General features: G+C 31.8%; 2 protein-coding genes and 1 non-coding gene across 3 annotated transcripts in view; all 3 read left to right on the forward strand.

Moving 5' to 3' along the window:
- The first annotated feature begins 516 nt into the window (after positions 1-516).
- LOC124500335 (MAM and LDL-receptor class A domain-containing protein 2) lies at positions 517-10986 on the forward strand. Its single transcript, XM_075730436.1, is given in 7 exon segments — positions 517-820; positions 883-3839; positions 3907-8269; positions 8272-9275; positions 9277-10091; positions 10171-10661; positions 10730-10986. Coding segments are annotated over 7 exon segments (10026 nt in total). The 5' UTR covers positions 517-585; the 3' UTR covers positions 10891-10986.
- A 330-nt stretch (positions 10987-11316) lies between these two features.
- LOC124500343 (uncharacterized) lies at positions 11317-12406 on the forward strand. The gene is given in 4 exon segments (XM_047064403.2): positions 11317-11362; positions 11434-11674; positions 11765-12157; positions 12159-12406. Coding segments are annotated over 4 exon segments (867 nt in total). The 3' UTR covers positions 12346-12406.
- A 1617-nt stretch (positions 12407-14023) lies between these two features.
- Positions 14024-14267, forward strand: part of LOC124491327 (small subunit ribosomal RNA) — a 1818-nt gene continuing 1574 nt past the window's right edge. Inside the window, exon 1 of the ribosomal RNA XR_006958943.2 lies at positions 14024-14267. This exon is cut by the window's right edge and continues 1574 nt beyond it. This is a non-coding gene — a ribosomal RNA (small subunit ribosomal RNA).

The following is a 14267-nucleotide window of genomic DNA, read 5'->3' on the forward strand; positions in this document are numbered from 1 at the left end:
TAACCACAATGATGATATATGTGAAACGTCGGAAGTCAAAAATGCCTTGTATATAGATTTAGTTTGAAAAAAAAAATTTCATTCGATATATGGAATGAGAGAGAAAAAAAAAGAAATTTCGGGTACAAAAAAAAAACGTCACATCACATGATGAGTTTTTGTCGTTTGTTTTTTAAAAACAAATTATCAGCCAATAAATATGAGAATAGAATAATGGGATAATTATTTTCAATTAAACAATGGCCATGAAATCATGGAATAAATTTAAATCAAATTTTTTTTTTGTTTTTTTTTTGGCAAAATCATTTGTCAATCAATGGGTGTTTATTTTCGTTCAAAAAAAAAAAAAAAATTACCACAAATAATTGACACACACACACACGATGATGACACATGACTTGGATAATCAGATGAATACTATTTAAATGGCAAAAAAAATCGTCACTGATCAATCAAAAGCTATTGGCGTTTTTTCACTCTTTCTCTCTCTCTCTCGCTCACATCAATTTAAAATTTTGTTTAATTTTGTTTAATTTGAATTAAAAAAAATCAAATTTTCAACAAGTGATTCAACTACACAAAAAAATGGATCAACATCAACGAATCATCATTCGATTCGTTTATTTATTATCCATTCAATTGTTGTTGTTGTTGTTATTGCATGCAACACAAATCAATTGTGATTATTATTATTCTGATCTAAGTGAATGTAATTTTAAAACACGTGATTGTAATTGGACATTATCAAATGGTTGGCAATGGCAACTTGTTCAACATGATTATCGATCATTACAATTAAATTCAACACCATATTCACAAGGTAAAATTGTATGAAATTTTTAAATCACTGTAAATTGATTTATGATTTTTTTTTAATTAAAGATAGTGGTTATGAAATAGAAAATCATCTAACCAAAAATGAATTTATACGTTCACCGGACTTTAGTTATAAATCATCATCGACAAATCAATTTTGTTTTGATTTTGATTATTATTTTATGGACGATGGTCGTAATGTTGATAAAAATAGTTTTGTTTTACATCTTAGTGAAGATATGGGTAGTTTGGCTACAAGTTATCCAATATGGACAACATCGATGCTTTATGGTGATTTTTGGCATCATTCTTATGTTAATTTCCAACTATCATCATCATCATCATCATCATTTCGATTGAAATTTATTGCATACAGTGATGGTGGTTTAGTTGCCCTAAAAAATTTTCATCTTACACATGAACAATGTCCACAAAGTGGTAATATTTGTGATTTTGAAACCAATAATTGTGATTGGCAATTATCAAGTGGTGGCGGTATTACACTCAAACGAACAATGGCCAAGAATACTGAATCACCAAAAAATATTGATCATACAACATTATCACCTAATGGCTATGTTTTATTTGCAAATTCGAATCCTAGATCCGATCCAATAGCCAATATAACTAGTCCAACTTTAGATAAATCATTGGGACGACAATGTTTTCAATTTTGGCTTTTGATATATGGTGCTGTTGATCATGTATCAGATTTATCATTATATCAACAATCTAAATACAATAATCAGGCAAAACAAGTTTGGAAATTACATGCTACACAACAAATGGCTTATGAATGGAATCGTTTTCAAGTTGAATTAGATTTAACACAAGCAATATCTTCAACTATTGAATTTCGTTTAAAATATAGTGGTCATGGTTCATTGAAATTTGATGATTTCCGTTGGACACCATATCGGTGTTTGCCGGAAATTTCCTGTAATTTCATAATGGATACATGTGGTTGGAAAAATTATTTAAATGATGATGATCGATTCATGTGGAGTAACGGAATGGGACGTGTACATGATGTAACAAAATTAACATTTTTGAATTCAACGAAAAATTTCTTCTATCATTATTTGCCATTATTATATACAGATTTTACAACATTATCAAATGGTAAAGTTGGCCGAATGCAATTAATCAGTGAAATTGTTGAAAATGGTGTACCAAAATCTGGTGCTTGTATACGAATGAATTATGAAGTATGGTCATTTGATAGTGATACAGATATATTTGCCATTTATTATCAAACATTCTGGGGAAGATCTGCAACTAGCACAAAACAAATTTGGAAATTTAATTCAAAAAATCGTGGCAATGATTATGTAGAAATTTATATACCATACAGCAATGGTGAAATATTTCGTTTGATTTTAGAAGCAAAATCGTCACATTCATCAACATATATTACCGTTGATGATATTCATTACGAAACAAAATTTTTCCAATGTGGTACAAAAACTGAACCTACATCATCTAGTACATCGTCGACGACAACACCGATTCCAACTCTACCACCAAAAGAATCATTAAATTGTAATTTTGAAAATGGAAATTTTTGCTTATGGCATCAAGTATCAACATATTTTCGTATATCGATAGCTAATGATACTAAATACGCAATTTTTGCTGATCACACAACAAAAAATTTTGATGGACATTTTGCTGCTTTGAACATGATCCAACAATATCAATCAGAACCGATACCATTGATGAAAGTAAAAAATCCATTTGAAAAAGGTGACAAATTTTGTTTTCAATTTTATCTCTATGCCGATGCAAGTGCTCAATCACAATTAGAATTAATATTGCAAAATGATTCGAAAAATCACACATTATTTCGTGGATATGATACAAATGCATTGAAATGGCGTCGTATTATGATTGAATATCAACTAGATGACGATTATGATTCATTCATATTTAGTGGCAAAGTTCGATATGGCATTATTGCAATCGATGATATTACCGTCATTGAATCAAGCTGTGATTATCTTACACATAATCATGATTTTTGTGATTTTGAAATGGATAGCATGTGTATGTTTGAAACGGTTTATAATGAATTTGGTGAATATTGGCGAATAATTAAAGCATCATCAATACGACGAACAATGATTGATCATACGACACATACATTGAATGGACATTTTTTTGGTTTTATTACCTATAATAATCATACTGATGATAAATCATTGCCATCACATTCTATATCTGTTCGAACGAAAAATTTAAATCATCATTATCCATATTGTATACGTTTTTCATATTATCTTACCGATAATATGACATTATATTATCAAACATCATCATTTTTTGATGTTGCCATTTGGCATGTATCCGGTACAACCAATGGTAATTGGTTTACACATCAACATAATTTGGATCCTGAATCAGTGTTTAATGCTGATTATTATCTAAAATTTAGAATCAAAAATAACGATAATGGAATAAACAAAACAGGTATGGCATTCATAGATGATGTTACCATTTATCCGGGTAAATGTATTCCATCAATTCGTTGTGATTTTGAAAATGGTGATACTTGTACATTAGAAGCAATATTACCTACTGATGATAAAATTAATCCAGATCAATCATTGGAATTGGCAAAAAGAGCCAATTATTCATTGCTTGATGCCAATTATTTGAATGGATTTGTCGATCGATTGTGGCATGTATATTCACCATTACAAAGAAAATCAAATTTAGTATCATTTGATCATACTAAAGGTGATCGTTATGGAAAATATCTAGTCATCTTTTTAGAACGTGGTTGGCGTGGTATTATTGTCACTGAACGTTATTCATTATCCAGCAGACAACGATCATTATGTTTAACAATGGCTATTTATTCAATCGATTCGGCAATTCTTGAAATCTATCAAGGTGATTCATCTATTCCAGATAAAGGAATGAAACTATGGGATATCGCTTATAATACTGATGGATGGGAAGAATTCGAAATTGTTGTCAACGCTTTGAATGAAACAACCGAAGACATATTCTTTTATTTTGTAAGTTTTTGAAAATTAATTTTTTTTCAATCATTAATTTCATCTTCATCTATAATTCAAACTACAGGTTGCAACTGGAACAATTATTGCTGAAACTTATATTGCAATCGATGATTTTGAAATTAAAAATCATTGTACAAATCCATCGAATATTGTCACAAGTACAACCAATTCAAATCCATCATCATTATCGACACCTATACCAGATGGTTATTTTGATTGTCAAACCGATGGAGAGCAATCATTGATACCAATGAAAAAAGTTTGTGATTATCATCAAGATTGTCCGAATAATATGGATGAAAAATATTGTGGTGCATGTACGTTTGAAATGCATGATCAATGTCGATATTCGATTATACCGAAAAATGATGATAATCGTTTGTTTCGATTTCGTTTCACTGATCAAGCACCTTATGGTCCAAATGATGATTATTTCAGATCATCGATAACAGCAAGTGGTATTGCTCAGAATAACTATCAAGAAACAAAAATCATTTCACCACTTATTCATCAAGCATATACTGCTTGTGAATTACAATTCTATTATCGATTTTTTTCGAATCTTACAAATTTCAACCGAGGTCATCATCAACCATCCGTGTTCAATATTTACATCTATCTAGATGAAACAGGTATACGTACTAAAATATGGCAAAGTTCAGCCATAGAATCATTGTCGGAAAATGAATGGAATGGAATCGTTATACAATTGAATCGAATTAGACACCCATTTTATTTGGAATTTCAAGCACATCCAATGGCAACATATGGTTATCATTCATTAAGTGATATTCGCAATGATTATTGTGGACCACCAAGACCAGCTGAAGATGACGAAGAATGTGAAGATCGATTTCGTTGTCAAAATGGTGTCTGTATATACAAACAATTTATTTGTGATTTTGAAGATGATTGTGGTGATAATTCGGATGAAAATATGTGTGATCCAAATTTACGTTTCAGTTTTGAAAATGGTTATCAAAATTGGGCCGAATTATATCTACCACATACAAATAATTGGACATTACAAAAAGCAGATAATTTGGGTGATTTACGTAATGGTCCTACATTCGATCATACTACCGGTTTTGTTGGTGGTTCTTATCTGTTCACACAATCTACAAAATATATACCAGTTTCTCATGCAATAATCGATAGTCCAGCATTTCAAGTGACTCATGGTTATGGTGGTTGTGTGTTACGAATTTTTATTATGAAAAATTCACGTAATTCTACCATTTGGTTTAAATCATGGAATATGCAAACTGGTCAGATAAAAACATTGAGTGAATATGTTAATTATCGAGATCTTGCATTTTGGTCACAATGGGTTATCTTACGTTCTGAATCTTCAAATTCAACATATAAATTATTGATTGAAGCATCATTAAATCGTACTGATGATAATTTTGTTGATCCATACATCGCCATTGATGATATTATATTCCATGAAGGCTGTACATTAATAGACCATTCATTCAACAATGTAACAACGGAAAAACCGTGCATTGGATTGCTTTGTATCGATAAACATGGCCAAAAAATATGTTTACCTGAACATAATATTTGTGATTATATTGAACAATGTAAAAATGGTGAAGATGAACAACAATGTGGTGATTGTGATTTTAATAATCAAACAATGTGTGGATGGAAAGTTGGTAATATGGCTGGTGATAATTTTCCATATAAATTATTTATGGCCAAAAATTCACCTGGAAATATGCCAAAAAAAGATGCCAACAATACTGCCGATGGTGGATATGTGGGCGCAATGAGACGTGCAGTAATGACATCAAGATTTTCAATTCAATCAAGCATAACAAGTCCACAAATTAATGGCCAAACATCGGCCAGATGTTCTATAGAATTTTCATATCGATCCAATATGTGTACAACGATAGTTATTTCTGCTAATAATCGTTTATTACGTTCAATAACAGGTACACACAACGATTGGGTGACATTCCATACAGACATTGGACAATTACCACCACCAATTAATATTTTTATCAATACGAAAACATTCTATTCATCAGAAAACATTCTGTCCAATCATTTATTTACTATTGGTGATTATTATATGCTCATCGATAATATACGAATGATTGATTGTCATCATGATAATAATAACGATACCAAACCTATACACGTTGAAGATTTAGATTGTGATTTTGAAAATGATTGGTGTGGTTGGATTGTTCCTGGATCGAATGCTCATGATACATGGATACGAACCAATTCTCCATTAAATGAACCTGGTAATGATCATACAGAATTGATTGTACCACGACCACATAATTATGGTAATTGGCTTAGTACACATTCAACAAGTGAAAAAATATCTAAAAATCAAATACGTAGTTCAGGACCAATTAAAACGAATGGTAAAGAAAAATTTTGTCTGATATTTTGGTATTATTTTTTTGGCATACAACAATCAACATTTCGTATATTTATTCACAATATTCAAGAACGTTGGAATCTAACAATTTGGAAGCGAACATTACCTAAAATTCGATACTGGCAACAGGCAAATGTTGAATTTGAAATAGATTCAGAATTTCTAATATTTTTAGAAGCCGATGTATCATTGACAACAATTGTCGGTATTGATGATATACAATTGTTGGATAAAGAATGTCCAATTTTAAATTATGAATATTGTGATTTTGAAACAAATGATTGTGATTGGGATGTAAGCCCAAAAGATCAACTAAAACGTACTGGTGGCAGCATAATACGTGATCATACCACCGAAACATTGTATGGACATTATCTTACGGATAAAACACAAAATGTTGGATCAAAAGTTTCACTTTATAAACGAATGGCAAATGTTCCATTTTTCATTACCAACAATCAAGATGTGAGAGAATTTTGTTTCAATCTTTATTATTATTTCCATGTCTCTCCACCACCAATTGATCAAAAAAGTACAATTTCAGTAGAAGTTTTTCGTGGAAATTTTATTCAAAAATTAAAGAATATAACAATCACTGAAGCTTGGAATCAAAAATCATTAAATATATGGTCATTGATGAGCATAGATTTTCTGGCCACTAAAACAGATTCATTAATTGTTCGTGTTGAACGTGGTGATCAACAAACGGAAATTCTTTTGGATGATTTCATTCTAAGACCAGATCGATGCACGGAACAAGGTTCATGTGATTTTGAATACAACATGTGTGGATGGCATAATCAATTGGCATTATATGATACAAGTTCAATTTTCTGGGTTCGAATTCAACCAACGAATCGTTTTGCACGAAAAGATGGAATGTCTTTTGATCATACATTACAATCTCGTCTTGGTAATTATCTTGCATTACCTGTTCAAATGCATTCCCGAATAAACAAAACCGTCACATTGATTAGTCCATATATGCAAAGAAAACAATCATCAACAATTTGTTTACAATTGTATTATTTTGCAACAAGTTTATCGGCAAAATTCGGTATCATTGCTATAAAAATTCAAATGTGGAATCTTGAAAATGGTGAAGTAATTGCAGAATATCCATTGAATGCAACATATACTTTGGAATGGACTTTATTTGAACAAACATTCAATAATGTACCAAATGTTTATTCATTCCATATTGTCGTATCGAATGTTCTACGTATTTATAGTGATATTGGTATCGATGATATTAGCATTCAACAAGGATCATGTCCAAATCCAACATCATCAACAATAACAACGGTTTCAAATCCAACAACACAGATTCCTGATAGTGACAAAATTGCCGATTGTAATTTCGAACGTAATTGTAGTTGGACCTATTCATCCGATGCTTGGAATATAACATCATTCCGTTATGAAATGATGCGTAATGTTTACGCCCCACAAAAAGATCATACCTATACATCAAGCTATGGTCATTATCTTTTTTTCATCGATCCATCGGCCACTAATGATAAGGAATATGTATTACGTTCGCCTTCATTCCCAAATGACAAATATCGTTGTCTATTACTATGGTATTACAATGATGGTGAAGATCCATTTTATCTTGATTTTTATCAATTGGTAAATTTAGGTCAAATTACACATTTTAAACTTGCCGGCAGATATGGTTCGACAATGGAAACACGTCGTTGGCAATTGATTAAAATTGATTTACCATATATTCCGAAAAATCATGTATTGAATATGAATATTCAAATTACTTATCGACCATCATCAAAGAAATTTTTCTCAATATTTGCTATCGATGATATTACAGTACGACCAAAATATTGTGGCCATTATCATGATTATGTCTATACATTCACCAAAGGAATTGAAGATTTAGAAATTGAACAATTACAACCATTGAATTCAACTAAAATGGCTTGCCGTATTTATCCAAATGAAAAGGACCATTTTACCGATGTACCTGCTATCGATCATACAACATACACATCGAATGGTTATTATTTTCTTTTAAAAATTCTCCATCAAATAATGATATCAATACAGCTGAATATTATGTTGATACATTACAAATGCGTCAATTACCACAACAATATGGTGGCTACAAATTTTGTGTTCGTTTTGCTTATCAATCTCGTGGTGAACCATATTTTCTAATCTATCTTTTACCAAATAATATGCCATTACGTGGTGATTGGCGATTCTCACCACCAATTTGGCATCAACAATATCCAAAATCATTCTGGACTATTGAAGAATTTAATGTCGGTGTAGATTTTGTTTCGAAATTGATATTCTATATGTCTAAAGAATCTCATCAGGATGGTTTCATTGCATTGGATGATATTACCATACTATCGAATCCATGTACTGCACCTATTGATTGTGATTTTAATTCGGGCCGTTATTGTACATATACAACATATCCTGATTCAGATGTCAATTATCATTTTGAAGTATTTCAAACACCTGCAATCGATCTTGAATGGCCAGGACCAACATATGATCATACTATTCAAGGTAATGGTGGTGGTTATCTATTTCTGACTGATTATCGTGCTGGTAAACATAGTGACCAATTACATGCAAAAATTGTTTCTGGTGCAAGAAAAATTCTACATGAAAATGTTCCATGGTGTTTGCAAATATGGACAGTAATCAATAGTTATGATGCTCGACTTGCTATATCAATCATACGTTATGGACCAAAATGGATGGATTCAAATCGAACAATTTTGGCATTTGAAATGAAAAATGTTCAACAACTTGATTGGACACGAATATTATATACACTGAATGAATCGATTCTTGTCGGCACACATGAAATTCAGATATTGATCGAAGGAACATTAGGTTCAAATCAAATGTCATCTGTTGCTATCGATGACATTATGATTAGTGAAGGTCAATGCGATAACAAAGGATTACTTTGTGAAAATGGTATAACAATCGATGCTGATCGAATCTGTAATTTCATCAATGATTGTCCAAGCGGTTTGGATGAATTGGAATTGTGGTGATTGTAATTTCGAATTCGATATGTGTGGATGGATGAATACGGCAAAAATCGAAGGAATAAATCTACCATGGCAACGTGTAAAAGTGAATGAATTACAATTGATTAATTCTCAGGCGCCAAAAATGGATGGTTCAGCTAAAACGGATGGCCATTTTGTTATAATGCGACCACATGGACCGTTAGAATCACCGGAAGGTCATTCCGAAATGGCCAGCAATTATCAAACACCACGATTATATATGAGAGAATCATTTAAAACATGTGAACTTCATTTTGATTTTTATCTACATACGCTGGCAGATTATTATCTGAAAATAAGTTTTAGCCATGAACCATCCGAATTGGCTACATTCTATACATTGACAAATGAAGCTCAAGGTGGTTGGCGTCGAGCAATAGCGATGGTTGGTCAAGTTTTAACGCCATTTTTCATTGAATTTGATGCCTATCAACAACGAATCAATCCATCGACCACTGTGTTTGCTTTGGATAATATAAAATTTGTAAATTGTTCAAGGCCAAAACCATTACCAGCAAATCATATATGTCCTAATCAAGGAATACTTTGTAATCGAACACGAATATGTATTACAATGGATGATATCTGTGATAATGTTAATGATTGTGGCGATATGGATGATGAACGAAATTGTTATCGTTATCATTTATGTTCATTTGATTCATTTATCGAATGTGATCTCACTACAACTAACAATAATCAAACACGTGTTTTCTGGAAATTATCAAATGGAATCGAACATCGATCTGATCGACAAATTGGCTATGAACCATTGATTGATAATACTGTGTAAGTATAAATAAATTGAATTAATGTTAATGATGATGATGATGTTCTGATTAATTATTTTTGGTTTACTTATGTGTAGACGAACTGCATATGGAAATTATTTTCTATTAGTACCGAAACCTGCTTGGGATCAACCATTGATTCATGCCGATTTTTATACACCCATATTTCGAACCAAAAATTTGAATTCCAATTGTCATTTTCGTTTCTTTTGGTATATGCACTCTGATATTGATAACATTTCTATGGAACGTTTAGAAGTATATGTACAGGAATTAGATGATAATATGAAAAATGTTACCTCTCCATTAATATCGAAATTATTCATACGTGGTCGTTATGATCGGCAACAACGTTGGAACAAACAAGTTGTATTGCATAAATCTAAACGGCCATTTCAATTTATCATACGTGGTATATTGAATTATGTAAAAACACGTACAGCAATTGATGACCTAAGCTATGGTATTGAATGTATTCATCAGAGAATGCCGACAAGACCACCACCAACAATGGGTCCAATTACAACAGAAAATCCACCATATATTCATAATTCTCATCATCATGGTGGTAAGTAATAAAACATGAAACATTCATCATCATTAGAATTTTTTTTTCATAATCTTTTTATTTAATAGTTGGTTCAATAGTGGCAGGCATTATGATACCGATATTTTTATTGATTGGAATAATGTTTGGATATTATAGATATCGAAGTTCATATCGACATGATCAATCAAATCGAACGTTTGTCACAATGTTTATAAGCTCAAAAGATTCGGTTCAATTGGTCGAATAATTTCTTTTTTTTTTTTTTTTGATTTGCCTCTTTATTATATTATTATAATCATCATCATTATTAAAAATTAAATATTTTTCAAGTTTTTATTTCAAATTTATTGAATGATCATTTTATTCAAAATGTACAGAAGTAATTGAATATGAATGAATGAATTTTTTTTTTCGTATTTATGATAAAGTTTTTTTATCGTTCGGAAAATCTTGTACATGGTTTGATCATATTATCTGTGGCTAAAATGTGTTGATAATTTTCTGACGATAAAACGCAAACAGAATTGTAATGAATATATTACACATGTATTATTTCTTTTATAAATCTTATATCGTCTGTTAGGAAAGTATGTGTGTGTGTGTATCGCGGCAATATTATATTTCGAAGTTAAACACGATTGTAGCCATCCAGATTTCACTATGTAGCAACTAAATGATTGTTACTATGGATTGCAATTTGTTTTATCCCACTTATCTTCGTAATTTTTTCTCACTTTACGATCAACTACTACAAGATATCCGATAATTTGCTATTTTTCCGATGATTCAGAAGTGGATTTCGGTTTATCACTAAAATACATCTGTTCGTATGGATGTCGATATCGTAGTACATCAAAGGATAAAGTTAACAAACATGAACAAATTGTACATAATGGTAAACAACATAAATGTTTGCAGAAAAATTGTACTGAACAATTTCAATTCATCTTTGATTTGCAAAAACATTTGAAACAATTTCATAAAATTTTCCAATGTTCAAATGAAAAATGTGCATTATTATTCCAAGACGAGTATGTGTATTATGACTGTTTTTACATTTTTTTCATTTTTTTTTTCATTTTTATTCATTTTTATTCATCCATTCATTCACACACACACAGGAATAAACTGAATCGACATATGAGGATGGAACATGTAGATGAATATCTGACATGCAAATCATGCAATAAAAAATTTCGAAACGCTGAAGCCATAAGGAAACACAACTATCTATTACATGATACTGGTGATTATCGTTGCGATCATGAAGGATGTGATTTTTCCACTACATATCGCCATGAATTATTCACACATAGACAATCGAAACATAAGCGTAAAAAATGTCAATTCACTGGCTGTGATCGTTATGTATCGTTCACTTATTACCCAATACATTTGCGTTTACATCAAAACATTCGTTCCTATCAATGTTCGTGGCCAGATTGCGGAAAAACATTTGTCGATAATAGTTCCTTGAAGAATCATGTTCGTGTACATTTAAATTTTAAACGTTTCCGATTGTAGTTATGCTTGCGAACAGAAATCCAATCTGATCACACACATACGTATTCGACATTTTAAGCTGCCGCATACGAAAAAACGTCAATTGGAATTGAATATTTCGATGGATTCATTTCCCAATCCAAATGAATATGTTGAAACGATTAATGAAGATATCTCTGTCAATACACCAACAATTTAAACAATTGATTTCTTTTTTCAAATTTAATTGATTAATAAAATTGATTTTTTGAAAACTCGAATTTGATTCTCATATGATTCAATGAGAACATATGAAATATAATTGCATACAATCGTTTTTAGATGGCGCTATCATTGATTCGAAATAATTGATGAAATGTTGAAATGCTACACATTGCCATCACGATACATGTCAATAAATGGCAAACAATCTAATTCATTATGACGCTTGTTTCATTTTATTAATAAAAATTGAGCTAAGAAATTGTGAATTTGGTCATCATTGTTTTGAATTTCTAAATTAAATTTGTCAACCAAGTAGCAAATGGTCCTGGTTTTCAATCTTTGATTTTTGTACTTTGAATTAATTCACTTTGAATTGGTAGTGTTGACGTGAATAATAATTTAATAAAGTTTCGTAAATGGTGGTTAAATCATGAACAACTTGGTTTGGAAAACTAAAAAATTTCAAAGCTAATTCAATATGCAGAAAAGTGTTTGAGAATACCATTGAATACAATAAAATGAAATGATAAAATGATTACTATGGATTACTATGGATGGATTTCGAAAAATGGCAAAGTTCTTCAAGCGTCCGAAAAGTTTTGCTGCAATTTATTCATGTTAAAAGAACGTAAAACTGTACAAGAATTTTCCTGACTTGAAAACGAACGCGCATGTCTACAATGTAATAATACTCATGTATCCTTACGCGAATGGCACTGTAACCTGCCTTTTTTTACTTTTATATGTGTGTATCTTTCTCGTATCATTGGATTTTGCTACTTCTCTCAACTTTTTTACGAATAAATATATACTGCTACTAAATATCCCGTGTTTCGTAGTTGATGCAATGCTCATTTTACTTATACTATGAATCGTGGTCAAGGTTTGATATATTTGTGGCGAGACGATCGTTCGAAAGAAATCGACGATTTGACAAAGTTGATACAAGCGAGGATTGTAACTTGTTAGCGCTGTGTCAGTGCTGCAGTTGCAATTTGAGTTTTCGGCTTGGCGAAGCGCTTTCTCCATTTTGACGCTTGCCTTATCACAGTAGTACCCTTAACCGGAGAAATCGTGGTGTCTCTCACATTCAAATGGTTAACGCGCTTCAATGCGTAGGGCTTGAGCGAGAAGCTTCGGTTTTTCGCTTGAGTCTTGGCGTTTGAGGTTCTGATCCCATATTCTAATGGCATTAATATGGTATTAGATCTCAAATCAGCGCCGTGCATTTCTGGGTCTCCCCTTAATTTTTAAGGTATGGACTGAAATGCTCAACTGCTGAAGATACCCGTCAACTTGGAGCTGCTCGATGGTCGCATATTGGATTCGTGGTTACGTGGTCGTTTTGGATGGATCCAGAACTTGGCTTGTTTTCGCTTTTCGTGCTTAAATGTACGGATTAAATAGTGGAACAGCCAGTCGTTCATTGCAACAAGCTGAAGAAGATTGATGAAAATGCCTGAAATCGAAAGATTACGGGTTTTGATCGTACTTTGTACGATTTGTGGCATGATCGATGTATGCTAAGCTTTCCACCTAAACAGTGATGTGCGAAGCAATCGTCATGTCGTGTTGTTATTGCAACAACACAAGCAATGTTTGACAGCTGAATATTCTGGTTAATTGTCACCAACAATTACATGAGTATGAAGCAAGTCTATAACATTTGCTGCTACCTGGTTGATCCTGCCAGTAGTCATATGCTTGTCTCAAAGATTAAGCCATGCATGTCTAAGTACATACCGTATTAAGGTGAAACCGCGAATGGCTCATTAAATCAGTTATGATTCATTGGATGTTGACCAATTACATGGATAACTGTGGTAATTCTAGAGCTAATACATGCCGAAAAGCTTCATCCTCGTGGTGGAGTGCATTTATTAGACCAAGACCAAAGGTGGCAACACCTTACGGTGG

Source organism: Dermatophagoides farinae, chromosome 4 (assembly GCF_024713945.1).
Source record: "Dermatophagoides farinae isolate YC_2012a chromosome 4, ASM2471394v1, whole genome shotgun sequence".
NCBI lineage: Eukaryota > Metazoa > Arthropoda > Arachnida > Sarcoptiformes > Pyroglyphidae > Dermatophagoides > Dermatophagoides farinae.